This window comes from Cutaneotrichosporon cavernicola, assembly GCF_030864355.1.
Source record: "Cutaneotrichosporon cavernicola HIS019 DNA, chromosome: 2".
Lineage (NCBI taxonomy): Eukaryota > Fungi > Basidiomycota > Tremellomycetes > Trichosporonales > Trichosporonaceae > Cutaneotrichosporon > Cutaneotrichosporon cavernicola.
The window spans coordinates 1,548,780-1,574,315 of NC_083394.1; the positions used below are offsets into that span (position 1 = coordinate 1,548,780).

The 25,536-nt window shown below is 59.6% G+C and overlaps 5 protein-coding genes across 5 annotated transcripts; 2 read left to right on the top strand and 3 right to left on the bottom strand.

Moving 5' to 3' along the window:
* Positions 1–47: 47 nt before the first annotated feature.
* Positions 48–2,950, bottom strand: CcaverHIS019_0206030 (uncharacterized protein; the record flags this gene model as incomplete). The annotated part of the gene is made up of 4 exons (XM_060597632.1): positions 48–1,076; positions 1,111–1,438; positions 1,473–1,876; positions 2,018–2,950. The coding sequence occupies 4 exons, from the start codon at positions 2,948–2,950 to the stop codon at positions 48–50; spliced, it is 2,694 nt and encodes an 897-aa protein (XP_060454507.1).
* Positions 2,951–4,243: 1,293 nt separating this feature from the next.
* On the bottom strand, positions 4,244–4,780 carry TTR1 (uncharacterized protein; the record flags this gene model as incomplete). The annotated part of the gene is made up of 3 exons (XM_060597634.1): positions 4,244–4,299; positions 4,335–4,500; positions 4,703–4,780. The coding sequence occupies 3 exons, from the start codon at positions 4,778–4,780 to the stop codon at positions 4,244–4,246; spliced, it is 300 nt and encodes a 99-aa protein (XP_060454508.1).
* Positions 4,781–6,930: 2,150 nt separating this feature from the next.
* On the top strand, positions 6,931–10,582 carry CcaverHIS019_0206050 (uncharacterized protein; the record flags this gene model as incomplete). Its single annotated transcript, XM_060597635.1, has 3 exons — positions 6,931–7,023; positions 7,353–9,560; positions 9,599–10,582. 3 exons carry the CDS (start codon positions 6,931–6,933, stop codon positions 10,580–10,582), a joined length of 3,285 nt encoding a protein of 1,094 aa, XP_060454509.1.
* A 1,080-nt stretch (positions 10,583–11,662) lies between these two features.
* CcaverHIS019_0206060 (uncharacterized protein) lies at positions 11,663–13,387 on the top strand (the record flags this gene model as incomplete). Its single annotated transcript, XM_060597636.1, has 2 exons — positions 11,663–11,711; positions 11,745–13,387. 2 exons carry the CDS (start codon positions 11,663–11,665, stop codon positions 13,385–13,387), a joined length of 1,692 nt encoding a protein of 563 aa, XP_060454510.1.
* A 1,415-nt stretch (positions 13,388–14,802) lies between these two features.
* NUP170 (uncharacterized protein) lies at positions 14,803–24,036 on the bottom strand (the record flags this gene model as incomplete). The annotated part of the gene is made up of 11 exons (XM_060597637.1): positions 14,803–15,717; positions 15,758–15,882; positions 15,918–16,368; positions 16,404–18,310; positions 18,344–18,451; positions 18,498–19,042; positions 19,451–19,797; positions 19,957–20,138; positions 20,331–20,494; positions 20,750–23,730; positions 23,779–24,036. 11 exons carry the CDS (start codon positions 24,034–24,036, stop codon positions 14,803–14,805), a joined length of 7,983 nt encoding a protein of 2,660 aa, XP_060454511.1.
* Between the last annotated feature and the right edge of the window lie 1,500 nt (positions 24,037–25,536).

Here is a 25,536-nt window from a genome sequence, read left to right on the forward strand (position 1 = left end):
CATAGAGGGATAAGCCTTACACGCGTACTATACGCCTCAATCGCCCGTTAGATATTGAAGGGCACGCTCGGGTCTGCCTGCCAGTCGAATGTCGAGCCCGCAATCTGGCTCCAAATCTCGGCGATCTCTGGCGGCACTGGCCCGCCGGGACTGTGTCCAAACTGCTGCCATGGGTTACCAGTCGGCCCGTGTGGCGACAGCGTAGGAGTCGTCTGTACTTCGGTGGCCATGCGCTGCGCCGGCGACACCATGGGCTTGGACTCTGGGCCCGAGCCCGCCGTCCCTGTTGGAGTGACGCCAGTCATGGGAGAGGTGGACGTGTTTGGGACCTGGCCCTGCCACGCGTCGCTCGTAAAGGCATTGAGCATCTCGAGACCGTCAAAGGTCATACCGCCCACGTCGAAAATATCAAACGTTCCCGTGGCGAGGTTGGACGGCGCGATAGTGTTCTGCGGAATAGGCGGGGTCGGGAACGCTGTGGATGGGCCAGAGCTGCCTCCCGTCGGCGGAGCCCAGCCCGGACCTGCTTCGGTCTTGGTCGGACTCGTCTGGGCCGTAGGCGGGCGCGCGCGTCCGTTGGCGGAGGCGTCGGGCTTGCGCCTTTTGTTGGGTCGCGCGGCTGAAGCGCGTACTTCTTTCGCACGGGTTTCTACCTCGCCCAGAAGATAGCGTAGCTTGGAGGCGCCGGGCCATACCGGCTCGAGAGCATGCAGCGACTGCCGACAGCTCTCGACGTGCGCGCCGACCGCTTCTACCACGACCTGCTCCTTCGCCCGTGTTTCACACAGGAGCAGAATCACCGCCGACGACCAGAGGTATTGGCAGAACACGGCGAGGTGGTGCGATACAGGCACGAGTACCTTGCTCTGGGCGGCGACGTGGATTACTGAACGCGCGGCTTCGACGCAGTGCGCCAGACTCTGGCTCGAAGCGATCGGCTTCGGGCGCGGGAAGTTGGGGTTCGACGGCAACAGGTTACGGTGCAGCGTGATCAGGACGGCAAAGTACGAGTTGGACAGCACGGCCGACATGAGGGACACAGCGCGCGACGACGACGGGTCTTTGTACTTTGATGGCTGAAGTCAGAGGTGACAAGTACAGGCAACTCACCACTTCATTCTGAAGCCACTCGCGCAGCAGCTTGTCCAGCTTGTCAATTGTTCTCTGCTGCTGCTCGCTCCACTGGGGGTCGTTGACGCTGCGCCCGCTGGGCCGATAGAGCAACTGCGCGACTCGTCCGGCAATCTTGCACAGCTTGGTGAGCGCGACGAACCCGCTCATCGTGCAGTCCGGCTTTTCCTCTGGCAAGTTGCCTGCCTCCTCAGTGAGCGCGTCACCGAAGCTGTCGATCGTCGCGTCGTCAACGGCTGCCGGGTATGCCAAGTCGATATCCGCATCCTCCACACAAAGGGGGCGTCCAAGGGTGATCGACACGAGACTGGTTTCAGCACACTCTGGGCGTGAGAACTCACCGCTCAAGGCCGTAAACTGCCCACCACGCCCGGGCGCCCAGCTGCTTAACCTTGAAGCTAACCTTGAAGCGCGGGGCGGAGCGGTGCAAACCAATGTCCTGTGCAATGCGCAGCGCCTGGCTCGCCAGAAGCCAGCTCATCGGCATCGAGTTGACGGCCGCCTGGAAGGCAGACAGGAGCGTCAGGCATTGCACCTGGTAGATATCGATCTCGCCAATGGACGAGTAGTGCAGCACCTGGGCGCGCTCGAACCAAATAACGCCCGCTTCGGCCTCGCCCGGCTGCGGCGAGTCCTGGTCAGACAGTTCACCGTTACTGAGCTTGGCGCGCATGCGCTGCCATGCCGCCGAGGTCACGAGGACACGCTCGCCCAGCGCGAACACAGCGAAGACGACGCTCATAAACTGCGGAAGCATTAGCTCTGGCTGACATTATCTCTGCGCCACCGTTCGGACCGCCATCGTCAGGTGAAACCCGAACAAAGCGCGAGCGTACGGCACGAAACGTTCAGGGCGACGACTCTGCAAATAGAAGCTGGTACTCACGCCTGCGCGGATGTTGCTGAAATCGCCTGCGTCGACCTTGTCCATGAGGCTCTTGAAGCGGCGTCTAAAGTCGTGCTCGAGAAGCACAGGCAGCACTGGGTGCACTTCTGCGAAGAAGGCGTCGACCATGCGCTCCGAGTCAGCCCGGGGCGGGAACGTCACCTGGTCGACACCAGGGATGGCGCGGATTACGCCGGCCCCAGCGACAGGCGCAAAATAAGGGTGAGACTCGGGCGGCGACTCCCCTAACGCGTCTTGGTGTCCGTCACCGTGGATGTTGCCGTACTTGACACGGCTGGGAAGGTCGCGGTCTCCCGAGAACGAGTCCATGAGGGAGAGGGCCGAGCTGCCCCCGATCCAGCGATAGTTGCCGTGCTCGTCGGTCAGGAAGCGAGCGCTCTCCTCGTCCTCGTCGTCCGCTGGCGACGGCAATCGTGAGCGTATTAACGGGGCATCGTCACTCTCGGGGTGGCCGCCCGCCGCGGCGAGCTTGGCAACGTCAGCCGGCAACTTGCCGCCCGATGCCTCAAACGCTGTGAGGAGAGGGAGCAGGCGTGCCTGCATGGCCTCGAGCTGTTGGACGCGACCCGAGAGGTCCTGGACGTACGCGCGCGAGTAGGCTGCGCGATCGCGGGTCGGCTGGTACTCGCACTCGGCGCCGCTCATCGTGCACTGCTGGCAGGCTGCATTGCCGCCCGCGCCAGTCGCTGGGCCGGGAAGGCACTTGACCTTCTTCTGTCGACATGCGCGGCAAGCGGCGAACGCGCGTACCTTTGAGAGGTCGCCGGCGCCCCCGGTCCCGCCAGCGGGCCCGGACATGCCTCGAGGTGGTGCGTCTTCGCGAGGGCGCTTCTTTTGCTGCGGGCGTGCCGGGGCTGGCTGTTGAGATGTGGATGGGCCAGCTGTTGGGTTGACAAAGCGGCCCGGATCCATGGTTATGTTTGCTAGTCCTAGCGTCTTGTGCTTTGACGGCTGGAAACAGGGCGTCGAGCCGTATCAAACCTTGTGTGGGTGAGAAAGAAGCAGTGGTCGAGCAGTAAAGGATGGCTTTGCAAATGTTGAACTGGGATGGTGAAGAGGGTAGGGTATGACGGAGGGTGAGGGGGAGAGGGGGGGCCAAGGTGCTGAAAGGGGGAGGAGGGGCGGAAGGTGCACCACGAGGGAAATCTAAAGTTGTGGAATTTGCGGGGTACCAAGCGCCAGAGGTGCGGGATGGCCAATGTACAAGTCAGTCGACCAAATCAGTTCAAGGAAAGATGTAACCGAGTGGAGAGAGTGAAGAGAGTAGTGGGAGTGGGAGTACAAGCTGAGGAGAAATGTGTCAAGTAACGTCTGATTCTGCCCAACGGTTTTGGTAAGGACTCTAAGGTACAGTGTTGTGAGGTGGGCTTTGACTTGGCTTGACCTCGTGACCACTCAGTCTATTTGGTGTTGGTGGGTGCTCCACTTTGGCAACCTCTTGCCGCCCACTCACTCTACCATTCCTAACCACTCCTGACAATACCTAGCGCCTCTTCCCGCTGTACACGCTGATATCCTCCATGTTGACATTTCAAACCCCACAACTGTATCAGATGCATGCATAGGCACTCTTCCTTGCTTCCATCTTCCATCTTCCTTCTTTCATCTTCCAACCTCTGCACCTCTGCTCACTGACACTCATGCAATCTCACAGACCAGACAGTGACACACACATACGTGAATACTCAAAATGCATCCGAACGACGTAGCTGCATCGCTGTTAGGCCTCAAACAGACAACGTAGGCATATCCCCAGCTTCGGTCATGACCGAGAAGCAAAGACAAGCTCTGCACACGACACGATCAGACGTCTCCCCTTCTAGTATCCATATCCATGATCCATGACGTGCGCAGTGTCGATGCGTCGCTCCTCGGGCAGATATCTAACCCGGATCGGGAGAGATCTTGGCACTTCTCCGCACGTCTGCACGTCCGCACGTCCGAACGTCCGAACCTCGCCCCGCGCTCCGCAGTCTGACAATCATGGGATCCGCTTCACCATCCGCCCGAACATGCTATGATCACTTTCCGCATACGCCGCACAGCTATCCCCAATATTACTAAACCGAGGCAGAGGGGAGAGGAAGATTGATCACCGCATCCGCAGCCGTCTCGGCGCGCCGAAAGCGGAAATGTGCGCTCACTCATCGGTTGCTTCAGACTTGAGACATTCATAGTCGTCTATGGTGAAAACGCGAGCTATCTCTAGCCCTGGATGCGCTTCTTGATTTCGGCGGGCGAGAGCGCCTGGAGGTCGCTGTCTACTTGTCAGTACGATTTGGCGCTGGCCACTCACTGCCGCCGATGAACTGCTGCTTGAGCCAAATGGAAGGGACAGTGCGCTGCCCAGTCTTCTCGGCAAGGTACGCCTGGATGTCGGCGCCGTCGTCCATCTCGTCCAGCTCGTAGACCTTCATCGCGTCGGTGTACTGGTGAAGGACGTTCTTGGCGCTACGGCAGTACTGAGCGGGCGTTAGCGTCGATACGGTAAGGTCAGAAGTCTGAGACGAGCTATAATCTGATCAAGTCGAGGTTCAAGGTATAATCAAGAAGCACGCAGTGACCAAGATGACGGGGCGTCGGAAGCCTCTCCATCCGTCCGGCCTGCCTTGCCGCTTGTTTCGGCTTGACTGACGGGCGCGCTCAGAGCACAGAACGACTCACCGGGCAGTACGACTTGGAGAAGACCAGGACATCGTGCGCCTTGATCTCCTTCTCGACAAAGTCCTTTGCAGCTCCCATTTTTGCTGGGTCAACCTGGGTGGAGAATGAGGATCCTATTTTGAAGAGTTGAGGGGGGGTGCGAAGGTTGATAAAGTGTCGTTGGTTGGTGGTGGCGACGAGACGACGACTGGCGGTGAGGAACATTGGTCAGCGGTCTGGTTAGTTTGTGTGGACTGTTCGGTAGGGACCCGAGGTGCGACGAGGTGGAGGTCACTCCACACTCTATTTACTCAATTACTCATTCACCGGGATTTGCGCGCTTGGCGTCATAGCTAAGCGGCACAGTAAGCCGTAGACTTGGTCAGGCCTGCGTGGCCTTCTGACTGGTTAAGATGACACAGCCCAGCTGGGCCTTTGACCTTTAAGCTTCTCCGGGAATCCATGGCTCCATGGTTCCATTAGAGCTGACGATATGCCACATGCAAACCACACGAGATACACATGGAAGACTCGTGGATGAGGATGGGCGGCTTTACCTGTTCTTTACACAGGATTGTGCAGCTTAGAGACCCGTGTGCAGTGTGCCTGTCCACTGATCTAATTGTCAAAGCCACAGTATCCACATTCCCTTTGCATGCTCTCCAACCCTAACTGGTTGACTCTGCCGAGCTGCCGACATGCCAACACACCGGAAGGTAGCTATTATACCATGCTATATACCGTCCAAATGAACTCAGGCACCCACAGACTTTCGGGTTCCTTGATGCGCTATGCGCTTCCAAGGGTTTAAACCTTTAAAGGGCCCAAACACCCCCACCTCTTCGTTACACAATGACACATGAGGGCAAAAGGGTAGGATTGCACCAGCTCCATGCAAAGTTTCTCCTTGCCTCCAAAAAGTTGCAGCTTAGATCATGATATTCATGTTCCCAACTGACGACGCGATGATTTCACCCACTTTGGATATCTTGCGTTGTTTCTCGGGCCCCATCATCTTGGCCATACCCGTCGCCTCACCCGATATGCGAGTGTCAATATGAATTGCACTACTACTTGAAAACGGCAAATGGGCTCAGAATACAGCAAAGGTGGGTTGGGGGTCAAGGCGTGGCCCCGAAATTTGGGGTGCATAGGTTGAGCCATGTTATCAATTATCAAGTATTGGCCAGTCCAGGGACAGACCATCCGCGCTCAAATGACTCAACCAACTTGAACCGTGAAGCGCAGCTATTATGCCTTGGCCTCATCTCGTTAAAAGGGTTAGAAGCGGATAGACTCTGTCAGGTACAGTGGACCCATGTATTCCATGTAGATATGTAGAGACGCGTTCTGTCTGGCTGGTTAGCAACGGCGCCTCATTGATGGATACCGCGACTTCCCTGGCATACCTATCCTTTGTCCTTGAACCCGAGGGTGGCGCTGCCCAAGTCGGACAATTCGCAACCCCTCATCCCCAAGGGCCCCGAGGAGACAGGGGCGACATCTTCCTAGATCAGGATGCCGCTGCTCTGGCCCGAGACACAACATGAGCTCCCCCACCCTCGACTCACCGCCTAGCCGCCTTGAAGTCTGGACGCTCAAAGCTTGAGGCCCGGAGGTTGGCTCTCTGTACCTCTATGCCTTCCTACCTCGATCTGCCTCGGCTGCTGAGCTGCTAAGCTTCGTGGATCATGGATCATGGATCATGGATCGTTTGTAATACAGAGGCACCAAGGGCGCTGGCGCCCTCCTTCCATTCCGGGCGGGCGGTCATATCGAGTGTCCAGATTTGGGGTGTTGTTGATCACTGGATCCGCTGGATCTGCCATGGTAGAGCGTGCAAGCGTGGTTGCCGCAAGCTGGCCGATATAGATGTACACAGCCTGGACTGGGGCGCAAGCTAACAATCAACCCCGTCTCGCTACCTATCTATCACTCCTCTTCACTACCTCTCTTCTCCACGTCGCTTGCACTATCACTCATCCACAGCCAGGCATTTCTCAAACCCTCAACGTAGTCGTCGTCACCCCAATTCCGCATAGCGATAATTTCCAGCGACCTCCACTTTCGACGTCCACCCCCTCTCCCTCCCTCCCTTTCCCTGGCTTGTCGACTATTGCCCAGCTGTCGAGCTGTCCAATCCGCACAACTCCAGCCATTATCATCAACACACCCAGCGCCCCGCGCGTCCAAGCGTGTAACGCACCACCTCCCTCTTGGAAGTGGCCAAGCGTCCAAGCGTACGAGTCATGATGACTGCTGATGTTGGGTCTGAATGTGGCTCGGTGGCGGATTCCCTGCCGCACAGACTTGAATCCCTCTTGCCCCAAGTCCAAGTCACAGTGAGCCTTCCTGTTTCCAGTAATATTACAGTCATGGCTAGCATGATCTGGCACTCGAGAACACTTTAGCTGACACATTCTTCCCGCTTTCCCTCTTCCCTCTTTCCTCTTCATTCGACCCTCAACCTCACACACACACTCTCTATTTCTGGTATCACCGGTATCACTGGCCTCGTTCTCATTCTCGCACCTTCGTCGCACCTTCCTCTCCATGACCACCTAACGCGCTCAACACACCCAACGTGCTCAAACACAACGCACACCCCTCCGCTCTCAACATCTTACCCTTCCCGCACTGCTCTTTTCCTCACTCCTATTCGACTATCCAGTTTCCCCGCCAGCACGAGCCGGCCACCCAATCGCTCAAGGCAACTGGGCTCTCTCACTGCCTAATCGCCCAAGCCTTCCCCGCACCGCCTGTCGACGCTCTCGTATCGCCTAGCATCACGGGTACCGAGCAGCCGCTGGCGGCCACCTGTTTCCAGTTGCCCCTGACGTGCGAGACCCCAGACCGGTCTGCGACTCCACGCCCGCCCCGACCACCACGCCGTGTATACACCAACCAAGACCAGCACCAGCACCAGCACGAGCTCGATCTGCACTCCTTCCCCATTCAGCATTCCCATTCCCAAGTCACGTTGACGAATTTCTCACATCCTTGCTCGCCTGACCTACACCGCTCCCCTTCCCCTTCATCAACCATCACATCCGACTCTGTCAATTCGCGTTCCTCGACCATCTCGTCATCACGAGCATCACTTGTATCGGAGACAATCCTCACTCCGGGGCAGTGCCCCAGCGACGAGAGCGACGACCCCAGCCACTTTGCCTTTAGTGTCCACAACATGACGTCTGGGACGTTCTCCACTTCACCTCCGCAGTCAATCGTCTGTACAACAGACGACGAGATGGCTGCGCCCGTGTGGTTGTCGTCATCCCTGGCTGGACGCCACCACAATCACAACCTACTGCCGTTTGCCGCAAACGAGCCCAAGGACGCCTTCACTTCTCCCCACAACCCCCACCGGGCCTTCTCGGCCGTTCCAGAGTCGTCGTCACGGTCCATGTCCCCTTCTTCCTTTTGCTCTCTCACAGACTCTTCCCCGGCCCCTGCCTCCAGTTCTGACCACTCGTACCACTCGGAAGGCAAGCCGGCGATCCGCATCACTGAGAGCTCTCGTGGTGCTCCCAAACTTTCATTCACTCACGGTGGCGAAAGCCTTCTTGGTCCCCCTCTGCCTCCTATTTCGCGTGCAAAATCGCCATCCGGGGAGGACTCTGCCTCAACGGTGACTGGCCGTGAGGGACGGCATGGCGCATCGCCTTCCCCGACTTCGCGAAAACGCCGCCTTGACGCACTCCGCAACCTCGTCTCCAACCTCGACTTTGCCCAGCCGTGGAGTGTCATCGAGCAAGCTGAGCAGGCCAACGACGGGCTTTTCTGGTCCTCCTCCGAGAGCTCTCCGCCTCCCCAATTGAACCGCCTCTCGCTTGGAAGCTCGTTTGACGCCGAAGAGGTGTCGATCCTCGCAAGCGAGAGTGTCGTCTCCTTGCCGTCCATTGACGGTACGGACAAACGCAACTCGGGCACCTGGCCGCGGTCTCGCCGCTATAGCCGGTCAATGGGCGCATTAGTCGACAGCCTTCCTCGCGAAACTGTGGCCAAGGGGCCCAAGTCGCGTCGCAGCATCATCGCACCCGAGCGCCCCGTGATTCCTCCACGTACCTCATCGCGCCCCGTTCACACGCCCACGGACGCTGTGAACGACAAGAAGCCTCTTCTTCGGCTGAACCTCCTCGACAGCCCTAGACCCACGTCGCTACACCGCAATGGCTCAGCTCTCCGCAAGTCGACATCTCAGCGTCCCATGGGTAGCCCCCGCGAACTTCCACGGCCGCGGCAGCGCAAGGAGTCGTTCGGAGTGGTGTACTCTGGGTACAGCAAGTCGCTGCGCCCAACCACTCCGCGCCCGCGCGACAACCCGACGTCATGGCGCCAGTCTCTCCACAGCGACTACATCTACGACCAGGTCGCGGGCGGCCCAGACGGAGCGATGGAGGTCAAACGCCAAGAGATCATGTGGGAGATGAGCGAGACCGAGGCAGCCTTTGTGCGCTCTTGTCGCGACGTGATTCGTCTGTTTGTGGCCCCACTTCGCGAAGCCCAGGGCGACTGGATGAAGGGTCTCCCAGCGGGGGTGTGCGACCTCTTCGAGGCTCTCGAGGCTATTCATATCACGCACACGGATATCTCGACCGCGCAGCAGATCGCTCGCCGCAGATCCGATGTCGTCGAGATCGCTGCCTTTGTTGACCAGTTCGAGACGTGGGTCGCCCGCCTTGCCGTGCACGAGCGATACCTCATGCTTTTCAACACGGTCGTCGCCCAGATCGAGGAGGCGGCCCGTGACCAGGCCAGCATTTTCGGCGAGTTTCTTCGCCTCCAAACCCGCGACAAGGCCCTTGGATCGCTCTCGTTGGGCAGCATGCTTCTCAAGCCAGTTCAGCGCATCACCAAGTACACGCTGTTCCTGAAAGTGAGCTTCGACAACGTAGGGCTGGTGCTGACTTTTAGCGTCTTCTTGCTGCCACCCCTTCGACGCACAAGTCCAACAGGGCTCTGCTCGGGCTCATTGCCTCGACAGAGTCGATCATCGGTCGTCTGGAGGCCTGCAAGGCTCGTGAGGATGACTTCCTTCAGCTCATCTCGCTTGAGGAGCGCCTTGACGACCTGCCTGGCAATTTTGACATTGCCATCCGTGGCCGCAGACTGCTCGCCCACGCGCAGGTGGTCCGCGCTAGTCGCGAGTCGCTGGGCGCCGCGATGGGAATGCCGCGATCGGTGAGCGTGCGTTCGCTCAAGGCGACAATGGCAGCCGTCCCCAGCTTCTCGTCCATGAAGATTTCCCAGCCGTCGTCACGCACGCCGTCCCGTGGCCCATCCCGCGCCCCGTCGCGTGGAGCATCTACTGACAGCGAGCTTCCTCCGCTTCACTCAAGAGGCCTTACGACGTCGCCGTCGTCTGGCACTTCGTCTATCAACTCGATCAGTGGGGCCGCCTCCCCTGCTCCTCATGACCACTCGTTGTCACGCAGTCCCTCGTACTCTTCGTCGTTAGCCGACACTTCTCGGCCCAACATGAACATCAAGCTGAGCTCGTTCCGCAAGCCTCGTCGCGACGAGATCCTCACCATGCTCGTGTTCAACGACATGATTGCCCTGGCTGCGCCGGTTCCCGACAAGAACCTTTTCAAGTCGCGCAAGGCCGAGGCTGCGCACCTGCGGATTCTCTCGGTGTACGATGGTGGCCTCGGCACAGTCGAGGAGCTGCGAGAGCTCGAGGCTTCGGGTGGTAACCCGCGGTCGATCGCGCTCACTATCCGTTCCCCGGGCGGCAATCTCTGCACGTCGGTCTACTCGGTGTCGCCGCAGACTAGCCTGTCTCGCCGAGCTCAGCGAAGTGCAGCGCTTCCTGGACGCGGCCTTGAGACGCTGCACCAACTGGTGGTAGCCATCCAGACGACGAGGTCGTCTGGCCTGAAGGAGGATGAGGTGTAAGACAAGGAAGGAGCGTGCTAAACAAAACGAACACAATCATGTCTCATATAGTGAATCCAAATCAGCCGCAGGTTGTGTTTTTATCGGGGTCTTGGGAAAGAATCCCAACGGTGATTTTGTTGTAGAAACGTCATGACGCCTCAAGTGATGCATTCCGGTCACTTGCATTTGGGGCGCGCGCCAATCTCCCGATGCCCTTTGGGTCAGGAGGTGGTTGATGGGGGCGGGAGTTGAGAAGCGAAACAAGTGAGATCACGCGGACGTGAGACTGGGGAGGGATCGAGAGACATGGTATCATGGGAAGGTAAAGGGAATAAGAATGTGAGTCGGTTGATTAGAATTGAACGTTGTAATAGCAGGGCCTGGACCAATTGTTGTGTGTGGGTGGCATGTAATTGTGTGGTGACTGCAGTGGCCATGGTTGGGTGGCCTTGTGGGGATTGCACCCCTGTCCGCCTATGTCCGCCTTCCTCTCTCTCACTCTCTCTCTCTCTCTCTGTCTCTCTTCATCTATCCCTACTCCATTCCATCCCATCCATCCACAACACTCCCTCTCTCAAAACAAACTCGTCTCAACAACTCCCCGCTCTCTTTACACTCGTCTCATACTCTTCGCAGCCGACACCGCGTCACCCACTGTACTAGACTCCGAGCGGAGGCAATAGCCGGATCCTGATAGCGCGTGCCTGTCTGTCTGTCTGTCTGTCCACCCACCTCGCAACGCTGGACTCGCCGGTTCGAGACAGCGTCCGAAACTACGATACTGCAAACCATCTAAACACCCATAAAACGCTTCGTCCCGTGGCCAACCCCATCGGCGCGACCGCGGGTGCACTCACAGCGCTGCTCCCTCGCGTCACGTCCACAAACCCTGCACTTTACAACTGCCAGACTGCCAGCCACAACTTGGCTGCGGGCGCCGAACATTCTCCCACACGTGTTCCGCGTGCTCCACTACTCGCTTACCGGCGCTTTCGACAGCAGCGTCCCCACTCCCCCATCTAGTCCTCTCGGTCTTACGACTACAGCCTGCCCTCCCGCGCACCCACGCGTACGCGCCACATTCCCACTGCGCCTGGCATGAGCACCGACCCAGAACCAGTCGCCGAGCCCCAAAGCGCACCAACAAGTACGCCTCCACATGCCCAATCCCTAACCACAGTGCCGGCCCACGCCCAAGCACCAGCGTCAGAACCGGCCGCCGCGCCAGAGGGCCCGACCGGTGCCAAGGTTCTCTCCGGCCTCACCGCCCACATTGCGCCGCTCCGGCTCACAGGAACGCGCCCACACATCCTCGCGCCCATCGCCGACGCCTCGCCTGCGGCGACGATGATCGAGCTCGCGGACGATCCACCCATCCAGAACCACCCAGTATCGGCGCCCCAGCCCATCTCCGCACCAAGGGCAGTGCCTACTGCGCACCCTGTCGTGCAGCCCTCACCGGTCAGCTCGGCACCACTGGGCTCGCCGGTTAACATGACTCACCTGCACAGCCGCTCGCCACAATCCCCCTCCTCGCCCCCGTTCACCGCATCGTCGTCCGCCTCGTCGCGCGCCCGTGGCCGCCCAGCATCGCAGCTTGTCAGCTCGATGGGTGCGGCGATCAGCATCAAGCCTCGCAGTAACTCTTCTCTAACATCGAACCGCCCGGCGCCCCCAAGCCCCGCTGGTTCACGGCCGCAGTCGCAGGTGCTCGAGTTCAACCCTCGCGACTTGCCTATAGCATTCAGCGCCTCGCCGATCAGTCCACCCGCCATTGCGCGTTCATCGCCGTCCCCTGTCGGCCGTGACCGCGCCGCATCAACGTCTAGTGCCATGTCCCAGGGTCGCCGTATGCGCCCACGGTCGATGCTCGGCACCAGCGTCTTGTCCGCCAGCGAGGGCACATCCACATCGGATCCCACAACACCCTGCACGCCGCCCGCAGCAGTATTGGCGCGACGCGGAGGCAGCTTTGACGCCCGTGCGGGCGGGTTCGACCGGTCTGCGGCTGTCGAGGAGGTCAAGGATGAGCAAGGCGAAAACGGCTCGAGCGGATTCTCCGAGGGTACGTCGCCGCCGCCCTCGGCTCCAGCCTCGGTCGCTACGCCCGGCTCGCCCACCAGGGGGAGCACCCTCGCTCATCTCGCGGTCAGCCTCGTGCGCCGTGTAATAGTACGCGATTTTGCCTTCTCGCAGGACGACGAGCGGTTCCTCGGCCTCGGTGCCCAACGGCCAAGGAGCAACTGGGGTGAGGGCGAGCCGGAGCCAGAGCCCTCACCGGTCAAGCAACACGGCCACTTCGGGTTGTTAGGCCATTGGGGTGGCTTCCTACGCCGCGAGACTGACCCTGTGGAGCCGGACACGGACATGGGCGGCTTGGACACACTGGGAAATGTCCAATCCAACATCGACTACTGGAGCGATGGGGACGACGTTGACAACGATTCCGACTACGTCCTCGACGACGAGGAGCCGGACGGACTGTACCGCGCTGCATTCGCTTTCGAGCCAGAGGGCATAAACGAGATGGCGGTGGATGTCGGCGACCTCCTCGACGTACGCGGGCGCGGTGGCGGTGGCGACGGGTGGGTCGTCGCCACGCGCCTGGATACCGGCGCTGAAGGCCTCGTTCCAGAGGGTTACCTCGAGCGGGCGCGTGAAGCAGAGTACCCCGCCGAATGGGCGACTGTACGTGACGTCCGCGCCAAACTTGCGGCTGTGTGTGCTGAGAGCCTCGAGACACGCGAGCTCAGCGAGTCCCCAGGGTCTACGGACGACGAGGAGAGATTGCGGCGCGTGCTCGAAATGAACGCGGGGCATTGATAGGATTGCATGTATCGGTATCACTCTAACACTGACTGGGGTGATGGCGTGTGGGCCTTGCACCTTGCTTCCTCCAACCACCCATCTCAACTCACTCGTGGTCTTCGGCCATTCCTGTCCAGCTGTCCAGCCGCTGCTCAGGACGCCATCTACACGTTCGCCAGGCTGTTCTTCGTCAAATATGGCCAGAACAACGGCCGCCGGGACGCCTTCCTCGCCTTCCTCTCCTTCCTCTCTCACACCTGGGTGGCGAGACGGCAACATCTGGAGGCACTCAAGGCCACGGAGAGGGTGAGGCGGACGGCTAGTGGTGGAAAAGTGTCCCAGATCTGTCGGTTGAGTCACCTCATGCAACCTTCCCTCGCGTACCACAGCTCTATTTAATACCTTCCCTCCTGCAAGCATCTCTTGACCTGTCTCCTCACCACCTCTTCATCGACAACCAACTTCAGTTCGCTGCGCTCCTTACGAACATTACATCCTCACTTCTCTACCACTCACACTTCATAACACTTACTGTCGTAGATGCCATGAGCCACCCCGACGCCACCAGCCGCAGGCATACAATCTTCGAGGAGTGGGACAGACATTTTTGGGACGATTTATAGGCCATCTGCCGACCGCAGGAGCATCTACAATCCCGAGTGTGGCGAGAACGAGGAAGACGCCGCCAGCCTCGAGCGCCACGACGACGGAAAGGTAAGGCAGTCGCGGTGGCGGTTGCGTCTCGCCCGAAGCAGTGTGGGTCAAGTTGTGCCCCACGGTAAAGGATGTCGAGTGCGACCTCACGGACTTGTCGGTAGCGGCCAACGTCAACGCCTACTATGTGGCGAACACACATATGGCCATGGCCTCCACCGTCGCCGAGGTTTTCGAGTTTGCAAAGACGTTGGCACTGGGCATGACCCTCCGAGTGCAGAGTACAAGGCCGCCCATGTCCACGAACCTACCGCGTTGAGGCTCTCGAGGCGGCGCAGACCTGGGACGAGCGCCTCGCTGTCCTCACGTTTAACCCGCCGACTTCCCGTCGACCTCCCGCGACACACCCGAGAGTTTACAGTACTATGGGAGCGTCTGGCCTGACATCACCCTCCGTCCGTTTCCGCCACTAAACGCCTGCCCACCGAGTTCTACGCCATCCCTGCCCATTGCATTGTCCGCAGCCGTGTTCGTTCATCATTCCCACTACTGCTCATTGTGGTTGCTGTAGTTGTAGCAGCTGTATTCCAGTTGTCGGCCCCTGTCCCCCGCGCCTCGTGGCACCAGAGCCAGGGTTGATGAAATAGTGTCCAAATCCAACCGGAGCATCAGCATCTGTGTAGAGACCATGCCCGCGCTGCCGCATGATGCTATGCTTCGCATTGATAATTAGAACTTTAGTCTACGGCACAAAAAACATCTAGGTATCTCTCCGTCTAGAATCGCCCCGTAGCAGCCTTGGCCGACTGCATGACCTTGCGCGTGGCGGCGCGGCGGGCGTCGAGGCTCTGGCCCTGTGTACGGAGGATGTACTTTGCAGCAAAGTTCTCGATCTCGGCCGCCGGCAGGTCCTGCTGGGGGCGCGGCGTGTCGAGCCACCGCTGGAGGATGACCGCGGCCTCCTCGGCGTAGAACTCGGACGGGCTCTCGTCATACAGTGCGAGCACGGAGTCCCACACGTCGCGGGAAGTAACGCCACCGGCGAGGAGAGCACGCGTGGCCCAGCCAGGCTCGCCGCCGACCTCGGAAGCGTACCCGTACACGATGGGGAGGACGATGTCGGGTGGCGCGCCCTCGGACGGGTAGAACTTGCGGCACAGGTCGGTGACAACCTCGGCAGGATGTGGGTTTTTGAGGAGCTCGGTCCACACGGCAGCGACAACGTCCTCGACGCGCGTGTCGGAGGTGCGCAGGATTAGCAGGATCGCCTCGTACAGCCGCAGCGGACGGGCAAAGTTCTGGTACAGGTCATCGAGGGACAACAGGTCCTCGTTGAGTGCGGCGAGCGCGTCTCCCCTCTCGGCTGGGCTCATGTCGTCGTGTCCCTCGACCGCGCGCACGACCTCCAGTTGAACGTGCGCGACGTCGATGCGTTCTTGGAGGCCAGTCGTGAACTCAACGTCGTCAGCGCCCAGCGAAGCAGCGCTCTTGGCGTTCGTGACTGCCTGCGCGAGGTAGTACACGCGGTCCTGTAACGACATGTCGGACGGGCGCGAAGCCATGTCCGCCAACGCCTTGGCCGCGGGCAAGAACTCCTCGCGCCGCGCGTAGTACTTCCACAACAAGTCGCGGCGGCCCGGAACGTTCGACGTCGTAGCGCGAAGGTAGGCCTCGATGAAGGGTGTCTCGAACTGTGGTTAGCACATCTGCCCAGACACACCGAAAGCTTACGTCAAGAAGCTGGTCCGCACGGCCAAGTGCCGAGATCCAGTCGTACAGATAGAAGTGGAAGAGCTCGTCATCCGAGCTGATCGCGAGCCCGTACGCCTCGTCGCGGATGCGAACAGCGCCCGCGGCTGATGTCAGCTACGAAATAGACGGCCTAGCTTACCCTGTACAGGCCCCGCGGCCGCCGCCTTGTTCAGTGCTTCGTCGTAGCTGCCGAGAACTTCGACGACGAGCTTGTAGCATTCCTGCCGTTCCTCGAGGAAGCCGATGCGGGGGTCGCCTGGGTTGCGCCCGTCGCGCACGTAGTCGCCAGCCTTGTCCTGTGGGTCGAGCTCGGTCGCGACGCGGAGCGGAAGCTCGATCGTGCCGCGCACGTCGTTGAGTGCACGGTACCTCCGGGTCGCGTCGGGCAGGCGGGGGTACACGCTGCGAGGAGCGCTGCCTGCTGCGCGGTTGAAAAGTCGGAGTGACTCGGCAATGTTCTCCGCCCGCTCGACCGCGTCGCGTGTGCTCTCGGCACGCCGCAGACTTTCCTCCGCCTTGTATAGCACGACATCGCCAGGTTGCACGAACGTGCCGCAGCGCTGCTGGAGGATCGCGCTGAGGTTGTCGATCTGCTGTCAGCCGGGATCAAATCCGGACAACTCACGCCCAATTCCTGACCAATCTGCAGCTCGATCAAGGCGGTGACGAGAGCGCGGGCAACGTCACGCCCGCCCTGGCTGGTCAGGAGGCCCTCGAACGAGAGGCTCGTGAGCGTCCCCTGCGTCGCTGGGTCGCACTTCGCAATGACGTCTGGCAACTTGTAGTCGGCGAGGAGGAGGACGAACGAGATCGCCTCGATCGCCTGCTTGAGGAGCAGCTTGAGACCTTCAGTCGACGCCTCCTCAACGTCCCATGCACGCTTGCCGTCACCTTCTGCCTGGTGTCGCGGGAAGGGGTGGTTCTCGAGGAAACGGTGCAAGTCTCCAAGGTTGCTCTGGACGGCCAGCAGCTCCTTGTCGCTCACGCCGAGCTTGAAGCGCACAGGACCGGCGGCAGCCGCAACGACCTTTGCCTTCCAGATCGGCCGGAGGAAGCGTGCCAGCGTCGCAGCGAGACCGTCGTGGCGGGGCGAGTAAATGATGGATCGAGTGCCAGTGGTGGAGGTCTGGAGGATGGGTGGCTCGGCAACAATGAGGATGTTCACAGCAGCCGACACAATGTCGGCAATCTGCCGCTTCTGGCCCGACGTGCCCATGAGCACAGCCATCGCAGAGAGCTGCACGCGGCCGAAGGCCTCGCGAGACACGTTGACCGCCTGCTCCTTCTCCAGCTCGAGGTCGTCCTCCAGCATGTCTATGGGTCGGGACTGCTCGATCCGGAAGAGGCCTGAGTTCGTGAGGACGAGGAACTGGCGCGCGCCGATGGTCGCCTCGCGCGCAAGCTCGGAAAGATCGATGCCGTCGTCTCTTCTAAGTGCAGCGGACGCGCGTATCGGGTTTGTGGATGCAACCTCGGCGATTGTCCAGACCGACGCAGGAATCAAGATATTCGAGAACCACTCTTGCAGCGCAGGCGCTTGGTAGTTGTCGTAGTTCTCCCGCATAGCCGACTGCCGACCAACCGCTGGCGTGGTGAAGGTGACGATGGACGATGCAGTAGCCGCCCCAGTGTTGGACTGGACCGAGAGCAAGGTGCCGGACGAGTAGAACGACGGAGGAAGGACTTTGGTAACGTCTGGTGGGGGAGGACGCGTCGCGATGATCTGGAACGCGCCGCCGGCGCCGCCAAAATAATATCCAGAAGTACCGAGGTATGCCCGCGCACCGCTCGCGGCGATCGCCACGACCACCGCCTTCTTGCTCTCGTTCGCTGGCACGGGTGCGATCGCCACGACCTCTGCGCCGTCTTTCCCCAGCGCCCCAGTGAGGCGCGCGCGCATAAAGTGCTCACGCAGGATGTTAAACCGCGACCGTGACTCGAACTTGTTGCCGGAGACGTCAATCCACTCAATCTGGCCCTTCGTGTGCAGCGCATACAGCCTGCCCTGTTGCGGATCGACGACGAAGCTCTCGACACCCTCGCGGTTCGCGCCCTGCAGTACACTCGGCACCCATGTGCTCAGGTAGCCGCTAGAGCGGTTGGTGAGCCAGATTTTGGAGCCGCTGCTCAGCCAACCGCTGCTTATCGAGTACTCCAGCTCATAAATGTCCTTGTTGACGCCAAGAAGGAAGATGCGCCCAGAGTCGATGCCGCGGATGCACGTCATGGTCGTCGGCAGCTCGACCGACATGTTGGTTGCGTACAGCGACAGCTCGCCCTTGGGAGAGCGCGACAGACCGAGTAGGGTAGCCTTGGACGCCGTGCAGATGACGAGAAGATAATGGATGTCGTCCACAAACACGTCCTTACGCGCGCGCACAATGCCCACCGCGTGGATGGTCGTGTCCTGTTGGTCGTAGCGGCTGAAGTCGCGCCCGTCGGTGTAGTCCCACAGGAACAGTTTGTTGTCGACTGTAAACCATGCGCGCTCAATCTCCTCGAACAGACCCATGTTCGCGGTCGTGTGCTTGTCTGCTTGTCAGCTCGCAAAACTCTCCAGCTCACATTGAAGCTCCTGGTGCAGCGCGTCAGGCAGGGGGACGTTCTTGACGAGCTTCGCATTGTTGAACGCGGAGGAGGTTGAAGGAGGAGGAACATAGAGGTCGCTGGTTGCTGGGAATCAGCTCCTGTCTTTCTGCATCCCATGGCCGGAACTCACGCTGCGCAAGTTTGTCAACGAGGTCGAGTGAGATCTCGTTGTCTGACACCATCGCGCGATCAATCTTGCCCCGCGCCCGTCCAAGGGGACCATACACTGCGTCCTCGTCCTTTGCAGGTTCTTCGATTGCCTGGGGCGCCTGCACCCGGCTCGCCGTGACAGTGTAGCTGAAACCGTACGGCTGCCTGTATGCGCTATCGGTGTATCCGCCACCGCCGTACGGGACTGTCTGCGCACTCCCCGTTCCGAAGGGGGGCGGGGCGGCGACTGGCCCTGCTTGTCCAGGCGCTGCCAAGGAGCCAGTCGCGCCAAGCGGCACCATAGGCGCTCCTGGTGTCGTGGGAGGGTGCGTTGGCGCATGCTGGAACGGGTTGTGGAGGTGAGGGAAGGTGTGTGTGTGCGGCTGCTGTGGCAGAGCGGGGTACAGCTGCTGCTGCGGCTGCGCGTGCGCGCCGAAGATGTTATTGTTGTACGACATGGTCGCCGGCGCCAGATCGTCGCCAAGAACAGTCGAGTGTTCGTGCCCAGAGGTTCCAGGCGTTTCCCTGCTAGCCTCTGGCTGCACGATAGAGAGGAGAAGATGGGGGGGAAGGGAGGATGTAGGTGGCTGATGTTGGGATTGATTGTTGGATCTGTGAGTGCATGAAACACCAAAGCCCAAAGATGTTTGGGCGCACGTGGCGATTTGTTTCCGTTAAGGCGGTGGTGGAGGTAATCCACCTTGTCCGCTGTCCGGACCCTGGGCATGAATGTGCTGCCAGAGCACCATATTCGGAGATGGTTGGAGGTTGCACATGTACTGTAGATGCATGAGGAGGGACACAGTGGGACTAATAACAACGACCTATCTACATTTACATTGGCGCCGCGGCGGCCGCAGTGAGACCGTACAACATTACTGGTCAAGCTTCTTGTGTCTTCTTGTCAGCCATGATCAACTTGGCCAACCTTACCGCGCGAACCGCGCGAATCGCGAAAGCACGCCTTTTAAACTCCGCGTGTAGCCTGCCTGCTTCATAGCCTCAACGCAGAGTAATCCAGCCCCCTGGCCTGGGTTCTGTTCGGGGTTGTTGGCCTGGGATTTAAACCAGAAATCGGCACAGAACTGAATCTCCTCCTCCGACCAAAGCCGGTTGGTGGTAATGGACTTTTCCTGAACCCTCAACTGGGCCGTTGGTGCGACTTCTTTGGTGGTGTCTTCATCCGCAAAGTGGGCTGCGGTTGCCATCTCCTCGTCGGGGTCTGGGTTGGCGGATGTAGCGGCTGTCTGCAGTCGGGTACGGGCGTTCCTGTTCTTCCCCTGGTTATCAGCTGCCACTCAGTATGCTAGCCGCACCTCTGCCCCAGAAGCCGACAGCGACGTAAGTGGCGGGGTCCAATACCGGCCGGGTGTGGTTGGAGGACTACTGTCGGAACAGGAGCTTGGCTGCTGTTAGCAAGGAACGCGTGCAATGCTCACCATGAGGGCTTGTGACCCAGCTTTCGAAGCTGTGGCCTCGGACAACGTCTTAGCACGGCCACTGGGTGGTAGACCTTCGAGCTTTTGGGACCACAGTTTGCGCTTGCCCTGCGATGACCTTGTGGACCGGCTTGAAATCGGGATGCTGGGATCAACGTGCTCTCCGTGTTGCTCCAGCTCCGCTGGACCAGGGGTTGGTGGTGGGGTATTCGACACCGGATTGCTTGCTTGTATACGGGTTTGGGGTCGACCTTGTCTGCGCTTAGATGAAGCCGAGGGAGCAGGTTCGGGGACCCAGGAGACAGTCGCTGCCGAACTCGGACTGCGCCGCTTTCCTTGAGCACGCGAACGAGCCGGTCTTCCCAAACGCGTACGCTTCGACGGAGGACTTGCAACCACCAGTTCAACACCATCGAGCTCTTCAGTCCCCTCCGGCATCTCGGACACCTCCTGCCCTTCCTTGATGAGAAGAGGGACATCGCTGGTCGTTGCCGCCCTCTTACGCTTTGAGACGTTGGTGAACTTGCCGCGCTTACCCCTTGAAACTTGAGCGGCAGAGTCAGCCGGTGAGCTCGCAGACGTCTCTTTGCGCTTCCGGCTTGGACACGATAGTACATCGCCAACATAGTTGGCAGCAGGAGAGATTGAAGGCTACCCTAGTGAGCTTACGGGCAACCTGTAAACATACGTTGCTGGCATCCTGATGGGAAAGCTCACTCTTGTTGGCTTCCTTGTCCACAAGAACAACTGGCCAACTGCGGACCGGTCAGTTGGATGCAGCGATGTGACATACCGGATAGGATAACCCTTGGAACTGGCCTGCGTGTCCAATGTTAGAACGGGACTGTCAGCCTCCGCTTCCTCTGTGGCATCTCCTCCGCCAACTGCCAGACTTTCGGTCACCTCTGGTGCGGGACTGGCTGGTTGGGAGAGCGTACATTCATTAATCTCGATCCCAAGGGAGTGCCGCTGAGGCGGTTGTGGTGATGTGAGCGAGTACCACTTCTCTGAGTATGTTGGTTGGTAAGATGAGAGTGGGGAATCGGGGTCGGCCAGGGTATCAACCGTGTGCCGTATAGCCGAAATGTTTGAGACCAGGCGTGATGAGCCGGGCATGGCGAATGCGAGTTGTTGGAATACCGAATTGGCTGGCTTGCGGAGAGCGTACTCTGGGTCTCCACGGTTGAAAGCCTTAGGCCTGGGGACGGTGGGACCCGGCTGTCGCGACAAGTCGTTGGGTTGCTGCTTTGGGGGGAGGTGAAGACCCTGGGATTGGAACTGGAGAGCCCGGCCAGCCCAGCCGCCCTGTGACGACGCCTGCGTGTAAAGTTCTGAGGGGGTCGGACTGCTGGGTGCGTCCGACAGAGAGTGGCGAACGTTGTTGTCCTTGTAGTTCAGGAGGCGCTCCATCGGGACAGACGGCACCCATACTCCTGGTTCAGGCGAGTCGATTGAGCGGGGAGTCTCGGCGGCCGATGGGACAGGTGATGATGGTTCGCTGGGCGCTGACTCGTTTCTGGCAGGAACCACTGGTTCAATGACGTGCGACAAAGCTGAGTCGGGACTGCCTTCCACCTCAGGTGCCATGCGCACAGATTTGGGACCGGGTGGGGACAAGGCTGATGAGGAGTTGGCTGCAGACAGTGGCGTCCTGATATTGAAGTCAGTTGGAGGATCCGACGAATTGTTGTCCACATTCGACGTAACGGACTGAGAGTCCTCACTCGTAATGGGGCCGGGGATAGCTGTAGCAGCTGAGTCGTCTATACGGCAGCCAGCGTCGACAGGAGAGGGTCTCGAAGCCTCAGAGCTTGCCGGGGTAGGGGCGTGGCAGTTGGCTTGAAAGGAGGTCACGCTACGGCGCCGCGAAGAGCGGGGACTATCGGCTGGAAGAGGAACGACCGGTTGTGCACACCTTTGGGTGGGGATTACGCGGTCGCTATCGGCGTCCTTGACTGAGCGGTGGAGACTCAGTGCTCTGTCACCGCAGGCTGGTTCGCCACTCTCGTCGGAAACGGGACCACCTCCGCTATCATCGGATATGTCGATCAGGACCTGGGGAACTGTCCACTCTTCCCGCGAAGAGGTCTGTGGTGGCTCGACATCGGTCGTAGTGGAGGGTGGTGAAGAGGGTACCGGTTGTGGAGAGGTGTCCGCGAGTTCTACCTCTTGCGGTTGGTCAGAGCCCTCGTCCAGGACAGGCTGAGACCAAGCGGCCGCCTCTATGGGAGGCATGTGGGCAGACATACCAACTCTATCGTCGCTGTGACGACGGAGTGAGTCCCCGGAAACCTCCTCGTTCTCAATCGCGTGTTGAACAGGGAGTGGGGTAAGGTCTGCGCGATCATGAGGTATCGATTGACTCTGCTCCAACGAGGTTCGGGGGCTGCCGGGCGTATGAGCGGTGTGGCTGTCGAAACAGGTCCCGTCGGCGGCATCAGTGGTGGCGTAGAGGGGTAACCCCGCTTCAGCCTCGTGTGGCGCCGGCGCAGCAAACGCGGCACTGGATACCATGTTGGCGCCGAGCTCATCTTTCGAAGAGGACTCTGTCGACAAGTTCTCTTCCGCGGGCGACGCCGCGGACATAATGTCATGGTTGTCGCGAGTGTCCAGGGCATCATCTGCAACAGCGACGGGAGTGACAGGTTCGTCAGTGATGCCGTCGGCCTCAGGCAGAGTCGTAGATGGAACGGACACTTCGCTTTGCGAGCGAGCCAGGGCCGAGGAAGACTGTGTCTCACCTGCCATGGCTTCGACGTCGGAGAACTCCTGATCCTCTGACAGGATGCTCTCTGCGGTGCCATTGATATCTGGCCAGACAGATTCCGACTTCCCAGGCGAAAGTGTTTTGACGACAGAAGCTGGGCTGGTGACCACCACTAGAGTGTTGGCGATGTCCTCCGTAGAGGGATCCGAGAGAGGCGTCGACATGTGGTCGGTGGGATTAGGTTCAGCGTTCTGGGTGGCGTCGGCACCGAGTGCAGATCTTCCTGGCGACGAGTCGGTCTGCGACCAGACCGGAGATTCATGGGCTAGTCTTGAAGCTCGGGACACTTCTGAGGAAGCCTGGCGGGAGACGTTATTGGAGCTTGGGGGCACGCCATCGTCGGTGGCATCCAGCGAGCCAGCTTCAGTGGCCGATTGGGGGACCGCCTCAGTTGTCGATGGTGGAGCCCTGGGTGAATCATAACTCTTGGATGCGAGCGACGGTTTGGTGGGGGTCCCCTCCCATGTAGGAGAGTCGCAGTCTGACAAAGTGGACGCTCCGGTGTCTGGATTCGGCGAATGCGGCAGTGCTTCGGGAGCGAGCTCGTGATAGATCTCAGCCACATTCGCCTGGGAAGATATCTCGACTTCAGACGGGGGTTGCGACGAGTCCTCCTCAGAGGCGACATGTGATAGCAGCTCCCCCAGAGTCAGAGACGTGGGGGAGGAAGGAGTCAAGGGGAGATCGTGGGCAACAGGACTTGAGTATAGGCTGGAGGCCTGAGAGAGTTTGGGAATGGAGGTAGGGAAGGAAGGTGGAGTGAGAGGATGGGTGTGGCGGGCCATGTCAGTAGACTTGATCGTCTTCTCTACCACCGGCGAGTCGTACATGTACGCCGCGAAGAGGTCATTGGCGAGGTTTGGGGTAGCGGCGCGCGTCCGTGACGGTGTGCCTGGTAAAGGCGTGTCCGGCGGTGAAGGCGAGCTGGCTGGAAGACTCATAGACTCGATGCTGTCATACGTGTGAAGCTCGCTGGTTCTGGAGAAGAAACTTAAGGTCTCCTTGCTCTGAGATGTGTCAGGATCATGGACGTCTTTGGAGATAATGTGACCTACCAAACGCTCGGGGTTGGCCAGGCGACCGATCACGCCCTCCATCTCTTCAGAGAGTGAGTCAGCTTCCTCCCGAGGCAGAGGCCGGAAGCCGAGTATCGCACGGTCAGCGTCCAGGGAGAAGTCAAAGACGCGTCGTGAACCGTACTCGTGGATCATCTCCGAGGGTAAAGAGACGATAGGCCACTCGTCCTCCTTTTCGTCAGGCGCTTCGTAGCCGGCCCATTGAGCGCGCGTCGCGCTGGCGGACGCGCCTCTCATAGTGTCGGACCCAGGGTGTTGTTGTAGGTGACTGAGGGAAGGTGAGGAAGGTAGGTCAGAGCGCGTTCTGTGGTGAGTACACGTGCACTGACGGTGGTGACAAGACTCACGGCGGTGACGGTGTGGTCAGGGGGACTCTGTTGGTCACGTCTCCTGGCACAGCACGAGCTACTGGTGGGGGTTGAGGGAGCTATGATGAGAGACCGAGGAAGGGTGAAGAGTCAGTGGAGATGTCGAGGTGTTGGGATCTTGATCGGAGGTTGAAGGGAGTGTGTGTGTTTGTGTGGGATGTGGTGGATGTGGATTATTGAGGAGCGAGGAATGGAGTGAGGAATGGAGCGAGGAATGGAGCGAGGGAGTGAATGGTGCAAATGTAGAGTTTGTAAAGCGTTAAATGATGGATAGAGGGAAGGCGGTGATCAGATAACATGAACCCAAATGATCCAAAACAGAGTGGCAGTTGACAGCTGGTAGCTGGCAGAGGAATTGGAGAGTATTGAGCAAGGTTGTTCATGGGCCATGGGTCAGGATCTAGCACGGCAAGCACGGCAAGCATGGCCGTTCAATGTGAACGTGTCGGTCAATTCTGATGAGGGGAAAGTGGGGAACTGGGGGAGTACAGAGCTGCTCAGTCAGGAATTGGTGAGCAACGGCTAGCGAGCAAGTGAATCCAGTGGAGGAGCAAAGGGAGGGCCAGCCCTCTGCGTATCCTTGGATCCTTGGATCTGTCATCGCCATAAATGGCCGCACACGCGCACACAACACGCACAACACGCCCCTCGAGCGCCCATAGGTCCATGGCCAAGCACGACAGGCAGGACGAGCCAAAGAAGGGTGCTCCAATGCTCCACAGCACTGACATCCATCGTACATGACCCAACACGCTCCTCTATGACGGCCATGGCGCAGCGGGACGCCGCAACCACGCGACATGACAACATGACAATGCCGCACCGTTTCAGGCGTCAGTAGATCAGCTGACCGGCATGACCAGGTCCTGGGAAAAATCATTGCTTCGCCCGCTTGGTCGCCTTAACACCTTGTCGGTCTCGTATGACTTGGCAGATGACAGATGGGTGCGGTCCGAGCGCACGCGAAATGAGGGGTTGAGGATCATTGGTCATTGGGAGGTTTAGGGGACAACAAGTCAAGGTGAGCCAGGTGAGCTTAATGAGTGATCTGTGCTGCGATTCCCTTCCATCCCTCCGTTCCCTCCGTTCCCCTCCGTTCCCCTCCGTTCCCCTCCGTTCCCCCTTCCTCTTGATTCCTTGGTCCCCTCCATCCCTCGAAGCGCCGTCCCGACCGGTTGACGCGGAATGAACCGAGTGTGCTGGAATGCCGGATTCTCGAGGATGGAGGCACAGGCGCACAGGGGTCTGGATGTTGAGCGGTGGAGGCACCGAGACACCCCTCTTTTCCCCAAAAACCACCTAGATCCGCAGGCGACGCGATCTAGCGCACAGGTCGCTCGCACATGCCCACACATAGAAACATGGGGTA